The sequence below is a fragment of the Schistocerca cancellata genome, chromosome 4 (genome assembly GCF_023864275.1).
Source record: "Schistocerca cancellata isolate TAMUIC-IGC-003103 chromosome 4, iqSchCanc2.1, whole genome shotgun sequence".
In the NCBI taxonomy this organism is placed as follows: domain Eukaryota; kingdom Metazoa; phylum Arthropoda; class Insecta; order Orthoptera; family Acrididae; genus Schistocerca; species Schistocerca cancellata.
Genome location: NC_064629.1, coordinates 179,092,973 through 179,108,490, shown reverse-complemented (window position 1 = coordinate 179,108,490; position 15,518 = coordinate 179,092,973). Strand labels below are relative to the sequence as shown.

Genomic DNA, 15,518 nt, shown 5'->3' with positions numbered 1-15,518 from the left:
AGAGGGAGAGGGAGAGGGAGAGGGAGAGGGAGAGGGAGAGGGAGAGGGAGAGGGAGAGGGAGAGGGAGAGGGAGAGGGAGAGGGAGAGGGAGAGGGAGAGGGAGAGGGAGAGGGAGAGGGAGAGGGAGAGGGAGAGGGAGAGGGAGAGGGAGAGGGAGAGGGAGAGGGAGAGGGAGAGGGAGAGGGAGAGGGAGAGGGAGAGGGAGAGGGAGAGGGAGAGGGAGAGGGAGAGGGAGAGGGAGAGGGAGAGGGAGAGGGAGAGGGAGAGGGAGAGAGACATAGAACCTCTGACATTTATTTTCATTTCATGTTATGTAGGGTAACTTTTCAAGTAAAACAAAAGTTTTCAGAGTCCAAAAGCATTTGCAGTGTGAATTCACCAAGATCCTACAGAAGCCTGTTCAGGGAACTGGATTATACTAACTAAGGCTTATAAGTATATGTATTCATAATAAACTTTGTTGTAAATAATATGTCCACTTTTCTAATAAACAGCTGAGTTTACAAAATCAGTTCTAAGAACAATAACAGTATCCACACAGACTTGAAGGCATTTACTTTAGTCCAGAAATGGGACCACTGTTCAGGAGAACATACACTCCTGGAAATGGAAAAAAGAACACATTGACACCGGTGTGTCAGACCCACCATACTTGCTCCGGACACTGCGAGAGGACTGTACAAGCAATGATCACACGCACAGCACAGCGGACACACCAGGAACCGCGGTGTTGGCCGTCGAATGGCGCTAGCTGCGCAGCATTTGTGCACCGCCGCCGTCAGTGTCAGCCAGTTTGCCGTGGCATACGGAGCTCCATCGCAGTCTTTAACACTGGTAGCATGCCGCAACAGCGTGGACGTGAACCGTATGTGCAGTTGACGGACTTTGAGCGAGGGCGTATAGTGGGCATGCGGGAGGCCGGGTGGACGTACCGCCGAATTGCTCAACGCGTGAGGTCTCCACAGTACATCGATGTTGTCACCAGTGGTCGGCGGAAGGTGCACGTGCCCGTCGACCTGGGACCGGACCGCAGCGACGCACGGATGCACGCCAAGACCGTAGGATCCTACGCAGTGCCGTAGGGGACCGCACCGCCACTTCCCAGCAAATTAGGGACACTGTTGCTCCTGGGGTATCGGCGAGGACCATTCGCAACCGTCTCCATGAAGCTGGGCTACGGTCCCGCACACCGTTAGGCCGTCTTCCGCTCACGCCCCAACATCGTGCAACCCGCCTCCAGTGGTGTCGCGACAGGCGTGAATGGAGGGACGAATGGAGGGACGAATGGAGACGTGTCGTCTTCAGCGATGAGAGTCGCTTCTGCCTTGGTGCCAATGATGGTCGTATGCGTGTTTGGCGCCGTGCAGGTGAGCGCCACAATCAGGACTGCATACGACCGAGGCACACAGGGCCAACACCCGGCATCATGGTGTGGGGAGCGATCTCCTACACTGGCCGTACACCACTGGTGATCGTCGAGGGGACACTGAATAGTGCACGGTACATCCAAACCCTCATCGAACCCATCGTTCTACCATTCCTAGACCGGCAAAGGAACTTGCTGTTCCAACAGGACAATGCACGTCCGCATGTATCCCGTGCCACCCAACGTGCTCTAGAAGGTGTAAGTCAACTACCCTGGCCAGCAAGATCTCCGGATCTGTCCCCCATTGAGCATGTTTGGGACTGGATGAAGCGTCGTCTCACGTGGTCTACACGTCCAGCATGAACGCTGGTCCAACTGAGGCGCCAGGTGGAAATGGCATGGCAAGCCGTTCCACAGGACTACATCCAGCATCTCTACGATCGTCTCCATGGGAGAATAGCAGCCTGCATTGCTGCGAAAGGTGGATATACACTGTACTAGTGCCGACATTGTGCATGCTCTGTTGCCTGTGTCTATGTGCCTGTGGTTCTGTCAGTGTGATCATGTGATGTATCTGACCCCAGGAATGTGTCAATAAAGTTTCCCCTTCCTGGGACAATGAATTCACGGTGTTCTTATTTCAATTTCCAGGAGTGTATTTCTGAAAACTTTTTGGTAAATATAGAAAATTTAGTTACAAATAAAGTTCAGTTTAAGAGGAACCTGAAAGACATGGTTGTTGCCAGCTCCTACTTCATTGATAAATTTATAAACACAAACAGCTGATGTACAGCGTGTACAATGGCTCCATGAAATAAAGAGTTTACCTAATCTAATTTTTTTAAAAAAAGCGTGGAGGACATAACAGTTAGGAAGCCAGAAATAAAGTTCTGCCTCTTTGAATGCTCTACCACCTTATCTCTCAACAGGTATTTATCATGTGGGCCACACAACTGCATGAAGTTTCAGACACATTGCAGAATTACATTAAATGTAATATTCTGAAATTTTTCTGTTGTTAAATTAATTTATTGTGAAATATTAATACACACACCCCAAAAATAAATATTACTCACTTGTTGTAAAATTTTATCTGCACGTGGTGGTAATTCTATTTTGTTAAATCTAGCTGCTTCCTCCAAAATAACAAGAACTTCGTCTTTGCGGCCAAGAGCAAGAAGCCACAATGGAGATTCTGGCAAAACCCTGGTGAACAGAGCAAACACATTTTCATTTATTGAAATGACACACACATAGGTACACTGTTTCATACAAGGATATGGTTAAAATATGTGACTTATATTAAAATTAAAGCTACATGTGTAACACTAAGTAAACATAAATGGCACAGATTTCTTTCAGATTGTTCACTTGGTATTCAGACTCACTCTCACTGTTATTGGTGTTTGTTTTCATGTGAACAGTCAGCTGTAGAACTCATTGGTTGGGTAGCAGCTCCCATATTTGCAACAGCATTTCAGAGCACAGTGATTTCCTTGTGAGTTGTAAAATGCTTCTAATAACTAGAAAGAACTTATTTTGACTTACTGTTTGCTTTTCAGTTTAAATTCTTAAATTTCTTGTATGTTTGTGTATCTAGTAGCCATAGTTTCATGTTTTAATAACTATGTACAGTATATTTCTTGTGTTTGTATTGAAAGAGGTGCTTGTTTTCATGCAAACAGCCAGTTACTGTTGTAGGACTCATTAGCTAGGTGGCAACTCCCATCTCTGCAGCAACAGTGTGTTTGTACCCACAGATCCATGCTTCAATAACTGTCTAATGTGTAGTTCCATTGTCTATAGTATGGAGAGGGACTGTGATTGCTGTGTTCAGAGGCAAGTTAAGCTGGTGACACTTTGCCCACAGCTCCAGGTGGTGCTGGCTTCAGTTACACAGCTTGAGTCTGTTGCCAAAGGGCACCACTGTGGGTGTTTGAGATGGCAATGCAAGGTGCATCTAGCACGTCCCTCATGTCCCCCAATAAATCCACTAATGTGACTACTCTTGTTACTGCCCACATTGAGGATGACCCCTGACCTGTAGTTGAGTGACAGGTCAAATGCATTAATGGGACTGCACCTCTTCCAGCATGTGGATGTATGCTGGCCCTTAATGAAATCTGCCTAGTGGATTAAAAATGATGGATCGGTGTGCTGACCCGCCTGAGTGTGGTTTATAGGCAGGTCCCCACATCCCACTATGTGAATATCGGGTTCCCATGTTCCACCTCAGAAACATGCTACATCATCATTTAGAACACTTTATCATACTTGCATACAGAATTTATGCTATTCAGACAAAGATCCTGAGCAAGATGCAGTTGCTTGCCCTTTTCCATAGAAAGCCTTCTGGCTTGCACAATGAGGAAATTTACAGAGGGTGGGTGGGAGCTCTGGTGTTAGGTGTGCAATGGGACCCTTATGGATATGGCTGCCAAAGAGGGGAATAAATCCAGTGAGCACTCAATGAGCTTACCAGGAGGAATCATTCAAGATGTGGAACGGGCACCTCCGGATGCCATGAAGAGCACAGGGTGCAGCCAGCTGCCAGTAGTGGCTCATGTCAGTACCAACAATGTGGGCCCCTTTGGATCAGAAGAGATACTCTGTGGTTTCAGGTTATTAGCTGAAGTGGTAAAGACGGCCAATCATGCTTGTGAGAAAAAGGCAGAGTTCACTATCTGTAGCATCGTTGACTGATCTGACTGTGGACCTTTCGTACAAAGCCAAGTGAAGGATCTGAGTACGAGGCTCAGATGGTTCTGTGACCACGTAGGTCGCAGATTTCTCAACTTGCGCCATAGGGTGGTGGGGCTTTGGTTTTCTTTTCTTAGGCAAGGGGTCCACTACACACAGGAGGTGGCTTGGCTACAACGGTAGCGGAGGCTATATGGAATGGACTGGATGGTTTTTTAGGTTACAAGGTCTTGGGTAAGTACAGTAAGGCTTTCAGTCTCAAATGGTGCAGGACAAATACAGGAATAGGGTAGTCTTAAAAACAATCTGTATTATTGTTGTAAATTGTCATAGCCATGTTGGGAAAGAACCAGAATTGCAGACGCTAAAAGAAAGCACTGAAGTTCAAATCATTGTAGGTACCAAAATCTGGCTAAAGCCAGAGATAAGTTCAGCCAAACTTTTTTGCAAAGAACCTAGCCATGTTCAGAAAGGACAGATTAAATACAATTGGTGGTGGCATGTTTGTTGCTGTTATAAGTAGTTTATCTTGTAGTAAAACTGAGGCAGATAGTTCCTGTTGTGAGTTAGTATTGGTAGTGATTATACTTGACAACCAGAATAAGTTAATAATTGCTTCCTTTTACCAACTCCCATCCACCTTCCCCCCCCCCCCCCCCCCCCACCACCACCACAACCGCCACCACCACCACCGCTGCCCCTGACTCAGATGATTGTTACTGAACAATTCAAAGGAAACTTGAGTATAATATCAAATAAGTGTGCAGCTCATATAGTTATAGTTGGGTGATGACTTCAATCTACCCTTGATACAAATATGTGTCCAAAGCCAATGGTAGGTATAAACTATTGTCAGAAATTGTACTAAATGCTTGCTTCTAAAATTATTTTGAACAGTTAGTTCAGGAGCCCATTGGAGAGGTGGTTGTAAAAACACACTTGACCTCTTAGCAATAAATAATCATGATCAGATAGGGAGCATCATGAGGGATACAGGGATTAGTAATCACAAGGTCATTGTAATGGGACTGACCAACGCAATAACCAAATCCATCAAACATAAACCCAAAATATATTATCGAAAAAAGTAGATAAAAATTCCCATATGCCATCATAAGACACAGTCTCATTTCCTTCCCAACTAACTATGTAAATGCAGACCAGATGTGGCTTAGATTCAAAGAAATAGTATCAGAGGGAATCAAGAGATTTATGCTAAATTAATGAATAAAAGATGATATTGATCCCCCATGGTACACAAAAAAGGTGAGAACACTGTTGCAGAATAAATGAGAAAAGCATGGAAAATTTAAAACAATACACAATCTTGGAAAATTTAAAATGATACACAATCTCTGAGATTGACAACATTTTACTGAAGCTTGAAGCAGATTAAATTACTTAATAATGCCAAATCTTCCAGCCCAGATAGTACACCACTTAGGTTCCTTTCACAGTATGCTAATACAATAGCCCCTTAGCATAGCAATCATACACAACAGCTCACTGAATTAAAGATCTATACCAAAAGACTGGAAAGTTGTACTGGTGACAGCAATATTCAAGAAAGGAAATAGAAGTAATCTCATGAATTACACAGCCATACCACTGAAGTCAATTTGCAGTAGGATTTTGCATATTTACTGTGTTTGAACATTATGAATTACCTCAAAGAAAATGTTCAATTGACAAGTAGTCAGCACGGATTCAGAAAATAATGTTCTTGTGAAACACAACTAGCTCTTTATTCGCATGAAGTAATGAGTGCTACCAAAAGGGGATATCAAATTAATTCCATATTTCTAGATTTCCAGAAGGCTTTTGACACTGTACTTCACAAGCAACTTCTGATCAAATTGTGTGCCTATGGAGTATCACTTCAGTTGTGTGACTTGATTCTTGATTTCATGTCAGAAAGGTCACGGTAAACGGTAATCAATGGAAAGTGTTTGAGTAAAACAGAAGTGATATATGGAGCTCTGCAAGGAAGTGTTGTATGACCACTGCTGTTCCTAGTCTATTTAAACAAATTAGGAAGAAATCTGAGCAGCCCTCTTGGATTGTTTGCAGACAATGCTGGCGTTTATCAGCTAGTAACGTCATCCCAAGATTAAAACCAACTGCAAAATAATGTAAACACAATATCTGTATGGTGCAAAAAGTGGCATTTGGTTCTGAGTAAGTTGTCATCCACATGAGTACTAAAAGAAATCCATTATATTTCAGTTACAAGATAAATAACACAAATCTAAAGGCTATCAATTTGAAGACTTGAAATAAGAAAAGGCTCTAAGTGCCCTAATAAGCAATTTTGAAGTTTTGTGTGAAATGGCATCTACACACCAAGTCCATCACTGTATAAAAAGCTGTAACTCCTATGAATGAAAATGTAGTGACAAATGCAATCAACAGATAGCATGCAGTTTGACAGCTACTGCTGTTAACATACAAAAGGCTCTGTGTTCTGCACACTTCATCCTCAGTGTTGGATAAAATGGTGGAGGAAGAGATGTTTGTAAAAGTTAGAGTGGAAAGAAATGTAGAATGAAATTAGAAGTTACTGTGGTAGCAATGAGGGCAAAACTTCACGCAATAAATGTATTTCTGCAAAAGCAAGAAAAACACATGATACATGAAATAAAACATTCTATCTTCAGTACCATGAATGCATCTGACTTCTTAGATTTCAAGAAAGCAGCAGATTGTAATACAAATGCAGCAAACCTAACCATGTCCAAAGTACAGTGGCTACTATTAGACAAACATAAGCCTCATGAAGTTATGACCAGGAGAAGCTTAAATGAAATTGAGGCCTGGGAAGGAATTTCTATTTTGAGAAAAGGTGTATGAGCACAGGACATCAAGAAAATGCAACTACGTGTTCTGGATGTTATAAACCACATCTGTGAAAAAAGAAGAAACATTGATTGAAATAATGCAATAAATGACAAATAATGACCACATAAAATTTTGCAAAAGTAGAATGAACTTTTACTATCTTTTACCTGCATTCTGAACTGTGGCACTTTTTCATTGCATTTCCACTCTCAGTAAGTTTTTGGTGCTATTACAATACAAAGTTTGTAATTTCCTTTGGAAACTAGGTCCATATTATGAATAGGTTTCAAACAAAACACATTAATAGTGCAAATATGACCATTAATCATCTAGCATACTTAAAACTCATTTTCCTCAGATTCATGATTTTGGCACTTAGAGCTTTTTTTTAATTTCAAGTCATCTTATTCAACTAAATACCTAGGAATTACAATTGCTAACAAACTGAATTTGGAATTATCACATAGATAATGTTGTGGGGAAGGCAAACCAAAGACTGTTTTATTTGCAGAACCATCAGAAGATGCAAGAGGTCTATTAAAGAGACTGCATACACTGTGCTTGCCTATCCTCTGCTTGAGTAGGCCTACTGCTGTGCGGTGTGGGATCCTTAGCTGATAGGATTGATAGAGGACACTGAAAAAACCTAAAAAAAGGGCAGCTCATTTTCTATTATCACAAAATAGGGGAAAGAGTGTCACAGATATGATAAGCAAGTTGGGGTGGTAGCCATTAAAACAATGGCATTTTCTCATTGTGATGAGATATTTTCATGACATTTCAGTTACCTACATTCTCCTCTGCAAGCAAAACTATTTTACTGTCACTACCTATGTAGGGATAAATGATCATTGTAATAAAATAAGAAATATCAGAGCCTGTACAGAAAGATCTTTCCTACACACTGTTAAAGAATTGAATGATAGAGAAATAGTTTGAAGGAGGTTCGAAGAACCCTCTGCTGGGCACTTATGTGTGAGTTGCAGAGTATTCATGTAGAAGTAGATACAGGACACACAACCATCTTTCTTATAAAGCCAATGAAACATAGCTAGTATTATTTCTGAAATAATGTGTGGCATTGTAGTCAGTTGATACCACACAAGGGGCAATCGTTCTGTGTACAGAGGTTGGCACTAAAGGTTTGGCTGTTGTCTGACAGAAACTGGTGTTGCACAAATCCTGGCAGCATGAGTGCCACACCACCTGAAAGGTATATGGTATACCTAAGATCCTGATCTTGAACAACCTTGAAAATCTTCTTAATATATTTTCCATTTCTGAGGTACAGAGATTGAAAGTTACCCTAATTTTTCACATAAAATACACATGTAAAATCCAATTTGAAGCAAAAACATAGTTTATAAAGTGATGTAGCATGGATAAATACACTGCAAAGCGCCTCTGATATCATCAGAACGGTTCTGGGAAGCCTATGTTGTAGTACTGAAGCACATATAAAATTTTTGTGCACATAAATTCTGGTCTGAGGTGTAAAATAATACAGTTCTGCATCATTTCAGTTTCATATATTTGTAAGTAAACTGTCAAAATTTTACTGTCCCATAAAGTTCTTCTCATACAGGTGACATTCTGTGTGCAATCACCGCACGTAAGATGCAACCACTGCCTTCTCAAGCACCGTGTGTCAATATTCCAGTGGCAGCAGCATGGCATACTTCAAAGTGTTCACAGTGGGGGTGCCACAAGAGATGAAGCAGTCATACTACTGGAGTCGATGGCTACAATCTGAATGCAGCCACACATGATTAAGTCACATCGGTGTGGCCTGGAAGGGGAGTCATCTGGTGGGCCTGCTGGAGTACGGAGCAGGTCACCTCTCATTCATGGTGCTTACTGTGACAGTGTTGGGAAATGAACTTTGGCTCAGACCTGGACACAAATGATTATGCTGAGTTATGTTTCACCTTGTTTTCAGAATAAATCTTCTTAGTTTTAATTAATTCCAACTTTCCATTTGGTAGTCTGTGTCTGAGACACAACACATTCCCTGCTGCAGCAAGGAAAAGAAGGTAACAAATGGAAAAATGCTGCTATCAGAGAACAAAGAAGGAGAATATGTACTTGTTTATTAAAAAACTCTGACTGAAAAGTGGGGTACCAGTTACCTCATTCTACCTCCCTCAGCATCTTTAAAAATGTTCACAAAAATTTTGGTATGAGAACATTTTTTTTATGCTCAGAAAGAAGAAGACAGTGGAACTGGTAGTGGGCAACAGATGGAAAAGTAATAAATGCTGGAGATAGTTTACTAGACAGTGGCTGTGATACAGAAAGAGCAAAGGATACAATGGCAGTGCGAGAGAAAGAGAAGGACACTGGCAGCAGAACACAGTTGACAGTGACATAACAGTGACAGGAAAAAGAGTGAAGGAGACAGTGCCAGTGAGAGAGGAATAAAAAGATGGAGAAAGTGGAAGTGAGTGAGAGCCAGTGATAATGAGAGACACATTCTATGACAATGACAACGAGGGAGAGAGAAATAGTGACAGTGAGAAGAAACGACAGCAGTGAGAAGGAATGAATGAGATAGTAGTACTAAGAGAGGGCAAGAGGGAGAGTTGTAGTAGGAGGGGGAGGAGGCCAGAACAAAGGAGACTGTGTATGTGAGACAACAGACAGTGACAGGTAGAGAGACACAAAGAGATAATGACAATGAGATGAGCTGAATGAGTGAGTGAGAATGGGCAAGTGGGAACAGATGGGTATGAGTGACTTAAACCAATGGACTAGTGGGCGTGAGCAAGTTACAGTTAGGGGATCTTGAGGGACTGAGATGTGAGTTGTGTGCTAAAAAGGACCCAAATATGAAACTTCCTGGCAGATTATAACTGTGTGCCGGACCAAGACTCGAACTCGGGACCTTTCATATCAGCACACACTGCACTGCAGAGTGAAAATCTCATTCTGGAAACATCCCCCAAGGCTGTGGCTAAGCCATGTCTCCACAACATTCTTTCTTCCAGGAGTGCTAGTTCTGCAAGGTTTGCAGAAGAGCTTCTGTGAAGTTTGGAAGGTAGGAGACGAGGTGCTGGCAGAATTGAAGCTGTGAGGACAGGGCGTGGGTCATTCTTGGGTAGCTCAGATGGTAGAGCGCTTGCCCGCGAAAGGCAAAGCCCCCGAGTTCAAGTCTCAGTCTGGCACATAGTTTTAATCTGCCAAGAAGTTTCATATCAGTGCACACTCTACTGCAGCGTGAAAATCTCATTCAGGACGCAAATATCGGGTGATCAAAAAGTCAGTATAAAAGTTTGAAAACTGAATAAATCATGGAATAATGTAGATAGAGAGGTAAAAATTGACACACATGCTTGGAATGACATGGGGTTTTATTAGAACCAAAAAAATACAAAAGTTCAAAAAATGTCTGACAGATGGCGCTTCATCTGATCAGAATAGCAATAATTAGCATAACAAAGTAACACAAAGCAAAGATGATGTTCTTTACAGGAAATGCTCAATAAGTCCACCATCATTCCTCAACAATAGCTGTAGTCAAGGGAATAATGTTGTGAACAGCACTGTAAAGCATGTCAGGAATTATGGTGAGGCATTGGCGTCGGATGTTGTCTTTCAGCATCCCTAGAGATGTTGGTCGATCACAATACACTTGCGACTTCAGGTAACCCCAAAGCCAATAATTGCATGGACTGAGGTCTGGGGACCTGGGAGGCCAAGCATGACAAAAGTGGTGGCTGAGCACACGATCATCACCAAACAACACGCTCAAGAGATCTTTCACGTGTCTAGCAATATGGGGTGGAGCGCCATCCTGCATAAACATTGTACGTTCCAGCAGGTGTATATCAGCCAGGCTGGGGATGATGCGATTCTGTAACGTATCGGCATACCTCCCACCCATCACGATAGCAGTTACAAAACCAGAATCATGCATTTCCTCAAAGAAAAAATGCCTGATAATGGTAGATGTGGTAAATCCAACCCATACCGTGACTTTCTCGTCATGCAATGGAGTTTCCACGACAGTTTTAGGATTTTTGGTAGCCCAAATTCTGCTGTTGTGGGCGTTGACAGCTCTTCGGAGCATGAAACGAGCTTCATCGGTCCACAACACGTTACTCAACCAATTGTCATCTTCCGCCATCTTTTGAAACGCCCACACCACAAATGCCCTCCACTTCACTAAATCGCCAGGTAACAGTTCATGATGCCGATGGATTTTGTATGGATAGCATCAGAGGGTACGCCTCAGTGCCAACCAAACAGTAGTGTATGGAATGCCGGTGCGACGTGCGACTGCACGAGCGCTGACTTCCCCGTGCATAGATGAACCCGCTACAGTCTTCATTTCTTCCTGAACTGTCTCAGCAGCATTACACCTTGTGCTCGGTCAGCTACTACGGGGTCTATTGTCTAAACAACCCGTGGCTTGGAACTTCGAAATCATTCTCGCCACAGCTGCATTTGTCAACGGACCTTTACCCATTCGAATCCCCTTCCTATGGCGATAAGATCATAACGCTGAACTAGCACATTCCCCATTCTGATAATACAGCTTCAGTAAAAGCGCCTTTTCAGGTAACGTCAACATGCTGTGACTGCTGGCGCATCTGATTCTCTCTCTCATTACAGCTCCTTTTATACATGATTGTCATGTGCAGTTACTGACGTTTTGTGTCCAGCGCCATCTGTCTGACATTTTGTGAAGTTTTTTTTCCTTTTTTCTGTTCTAATAAAACCCCATGTCATTCCAAGCATGTGTGTCATTTGTTACCTCTCTATCTACATTATTCCGTTGTTTATTAAGTTTTCAAATTTATACTGACTTTTTGATCACCCAGTATGTTTGCATGTTATGTCTCGTTGCAGACTGAAATGATGAATGGGGGGCACTGGCAAAGCCACATTGTCCCTCAGCTTCACAGCACCTCCACATTGAGACACCTATATACAGCAAACCAGAGAAATGCTGTTTGTGATCAACAGTAGGATGACACAATTGTCTTAGATAGGGCATCAGTGTATTTCATGTCTTATGCTGAACTTTAACTATGAACATTATGGCTATTTACTTCAAGTGAATTGTCTCATAAAATTGTCTGTATTCAGTGATACTTTAACATACTCAGAACACTCCTGTGGAAATGGATCATACAAAGTTAAGTAATTCTTCATATCTATCTTGTAGCAATGTGAACTAATATTTTACATGTTCTAGATTGCACTGAATCTCTTTTTTGAGCAAGTAGAGAACCCAACATTGAATTTAGGATTGTATTTTCATCAGGTAGAACAAACATGCAACAAGAATTGATGGCTTGTTCACCTGACACATGGTTTCTGTGTGCACATTGTGGACATACTTCAAGGGCTGCCTGGTGTTGCCAGATATCTGTTTTTGAGTTTTGCGTATCTGAGCTACCATAGGAAATGTGTCCAACTCATACTGTACAGTTTCAGGTGCAGCAGACTGAATGTCTGCAGCTCACTGTATGGCTACTGACATTACTACTGTCGCCAAGCAATGCTAAATTTCTCCCATACCATAGTCAGGAAGCAGAATGTTCAGAATACTGGGCACAATTGGATGCCCATTTTTCTGCTTATAATAAGATGTTTGTTGTCTGTATGTGAGGCTCTGTTCAGACATTAGATCAGAATCAGTCAAGTATGATGATCTTGTTAAACTGCTCAACAAGCTTTTTGATGGTGAGGTTCATGTCACAGCAGCAAGGTTTAAATGTATAAGGTCTCCTCAGTGAGTTGTTGCCTTTGCTCCTAAATTATTTACATTCAGCCAGAATTTTCTGTACCCTATTTAAGTTCAGATTAAAATTGATACAGATGCCTATTTCATTAAGATACTGCCAATACAGATTGCTGACTCAGCATTCTCTCTACTACAGTGAGAGAAAAATTAATATTTATCCATATTAAAAGTTGCACTTATGATACAACATGGAAACTTTGTGAAAGAAAGGTGCCAATGTACTTGAAGAAATCAGACAGCATGTGTGTTAGTGCAATCCACTGTAAATTAAAACAGAAGTGATAAATAATCTCTTTTTTTCACAAGTGAATCATTTTTTAAGCAAACTGTACCTTATTTGATTTTTATAGCTGCACTAAGATACATTAGCTACAATTTATATGTATTACTGAGTATATATTTTAGTTTTAGATACTGCACAATACACTACTTACCACCACAGACCAAGCAGAATAACAGAAGGCAATGTAATCGCTAACTGGAGATTGCTCCAACCTCGAACCAGATACGCAATACCTGCTATTATTATGTAGGCCACAGGCACTGGAAATAAGTAAGACACTCCAGAAATGGTACGCCATTTGCCCCCAACGAGTTCCATGCCTATAGGAAAATAATTCATTTCATTCAAAGTTTTGTTTTTCACTATTACTGCTTATGTATCTATAATTGTAATGTTTTCAGTTCATTAAATATTATTGAAAACTTTGGAATTATTGTGTGGAATGGTTTCCTTATATTGTTAAAGCTTAGTGTTGCTTCACGTGCTACATATTTCATATTTCCCGTATTCCATCTATTTTCCTAAAACACAAAATATGTATTTCAGTATCTTTCACTAACTTTTTTTTGCATTACATATGTCCTTCTTGAACATCACAGTTTGGCTGCACTTACATAATTATTACTATTTTGGTCTTGAAATATGAGTTTGTAGCTACAGATAAAAATTATTTATTATAATTTTAAATAACACAAACAAAACATCTTAAGGGAGTGGTCATTCCTCCTTTGCTTTCCTCTCTTTCCCAACAACAATATAATTTAGAATTTGTGCCATATTAAATTTACAAGTCATAGTCTTTCAAAAATTTTGAGGATGTGTAAATCACTAAGTTGTCATTGGTTTTTATGGTTGTAAAATACCTAATTAATTTTTATTATACTCACATAGTACAAATCCACTGAAGACAATTCCCACAGAAATGAAACCCAGTATTAGACGTAGAACCACATAGAGTTCAAACCAAGGAGAGAATGCCATCACTGTTGCCACACTTATCTGTAGTGCAAGTGAGACCATCAATGTTCGTTTTCGACCAAATCTGGATAGAAAGAATTAAAATGTTGTATATCTTGTTGAAAAACAACTCTTAAAATAGATAATATGAAAGGTAATGTTTGATCAGCTCTTAAAGTACCTCACTTGCTTTTAATATAAAAATACCAGAAAAAATGAAATTCAATATTTGTTTGACGCCAAATAAATTAAGTTGGACAGCTCCAGTAAATGCTGCAAAGAAAATTTTTCATTTCAGATTAAATCCATTAGTATATCTTTTCAGATTTCAGAAAGTCTCCGTTAAATTCTGAGTGAGAATTCTTCGTCCTGCTTTGAACTTTCTTATCAAACAGCACAGCAGAGTCAAAATGACATGAGAATATAGTTACTAAATGGAGAATAAATCAGTTTTAAAAATGGACACTAAACCAGTTGCAGAATATTTATTTCATGAAAAGCAAAGTCATTACAATCAGGAAATGCATTTCACATTTAGAAAGATATCCAGAAATAATTTGTAATTGCTAGATGAGAAAATCTGCATACCACGATGAAATGCAAAGGATAAACCTCAGACTTTTTTCACCCCTATAATATATTTATGAAAATACAGAGTAAATAAAATTTATTTACTCTGTATTTCATCATTTGGAGGTTAGTTATGTTCACATAGGCCCCTTCTAACAGTGTTTTCTACCATAGGGCACCAACACACCAAGAATATTTCGCCACAATGGAAGAATAAGAATTGAAAACTGATGATTATGTAAAATGTATCTTGCAAATCATGTGAACAGCCACCTGATGATGAACTTGTCAGTTTGAAACCACTTATGGCGCTATTTACTTAAATAAATAGCAGTATTAATAGTGGATGGTTGCTGTTTTCTTCTTTGTAAGAATCAACCTACATTACCTTTAAGCTACTTCTGTACTGTTCCACTCTCAAACAGTGTGCAGGAGGAACAAATGGTTAAATTTTTTCATTTGAGCTTTGATTTTTCTTATGTTATTACAATGATCATTTCTTTCTAAGTAGGTGTGCAACAACAAAATATTTTTGCTTTTGGAGGAGAAACCTGGTGATTGAAATTTCATGAGAAGATCCTCCTGCAGCAAAAAATGCCTTTGTTTTAATGACTGCCACCCCAATTTGAGCATCACATCCATTACCCTCTCCCCCCTATTTCATGATAATCCAAAACAAGCTGTCCTTCTGTGAAAATTTTTGATGTCCTCCATCAATCCTATCTGATGTGGATCCCATGTCATACAGCAGTACTCCAGAAGAGGGCAGACAAGCATAGTGTAGGCAGTCTCTTTTGTAAAGTTGTTACATTTTCTAAGTGTTCTGCCAGTAAATCAAAATCTTTGGTTTGGTTAGCCCCCAACATTATCTGTGTGATCATTCCAGTTTAAATTATTCATAATTGTAATCTCTAAGTATTCAGTTAAGTTTACATCCTTTAGATTTGTGTGATTTATCATGTAGTGGAAACTTAGTGCATTCTTTTTAGTCATCATGTGGACAACTTCACACTTTTCATGATTAGAGTCAATTGACACTTTTTGCACCACA

The 15,518-nt window shown here is 40.5% G+C and overlaps 1 protein-coding gene across 1 annotated transcript in view; it reads right to left on the bottom strand.

Annotated features, from left to right (window-relative positions):
* Positions 1–15,518, bottom strand: part of LOC126184830 (organic cation transporter protein-like) — a 185,464-nt gene that overhangs the window by 30,870 nt on the left and 139,076 nt on the right. Inside the window, exons 5-7 of the mRNA XM_049927418.1 lie at positions 13,828–13,982; positions 13,092–13,260; positions 2,444–2,573 (exon numbers count right to left, since the gene is read on the bottom strand). Of these exons, the coding sequence (XP_049783375.1) occupies positions 2,444–2,573; positions 13,092–13,260; positions 13,828–13,982 (454 nt within the window). The remainder of the gene's footprint in view (positions 1–2,443; positions 2,574–13,091; positions 13,261–13,827; positions 13,983–15,518) is intronic.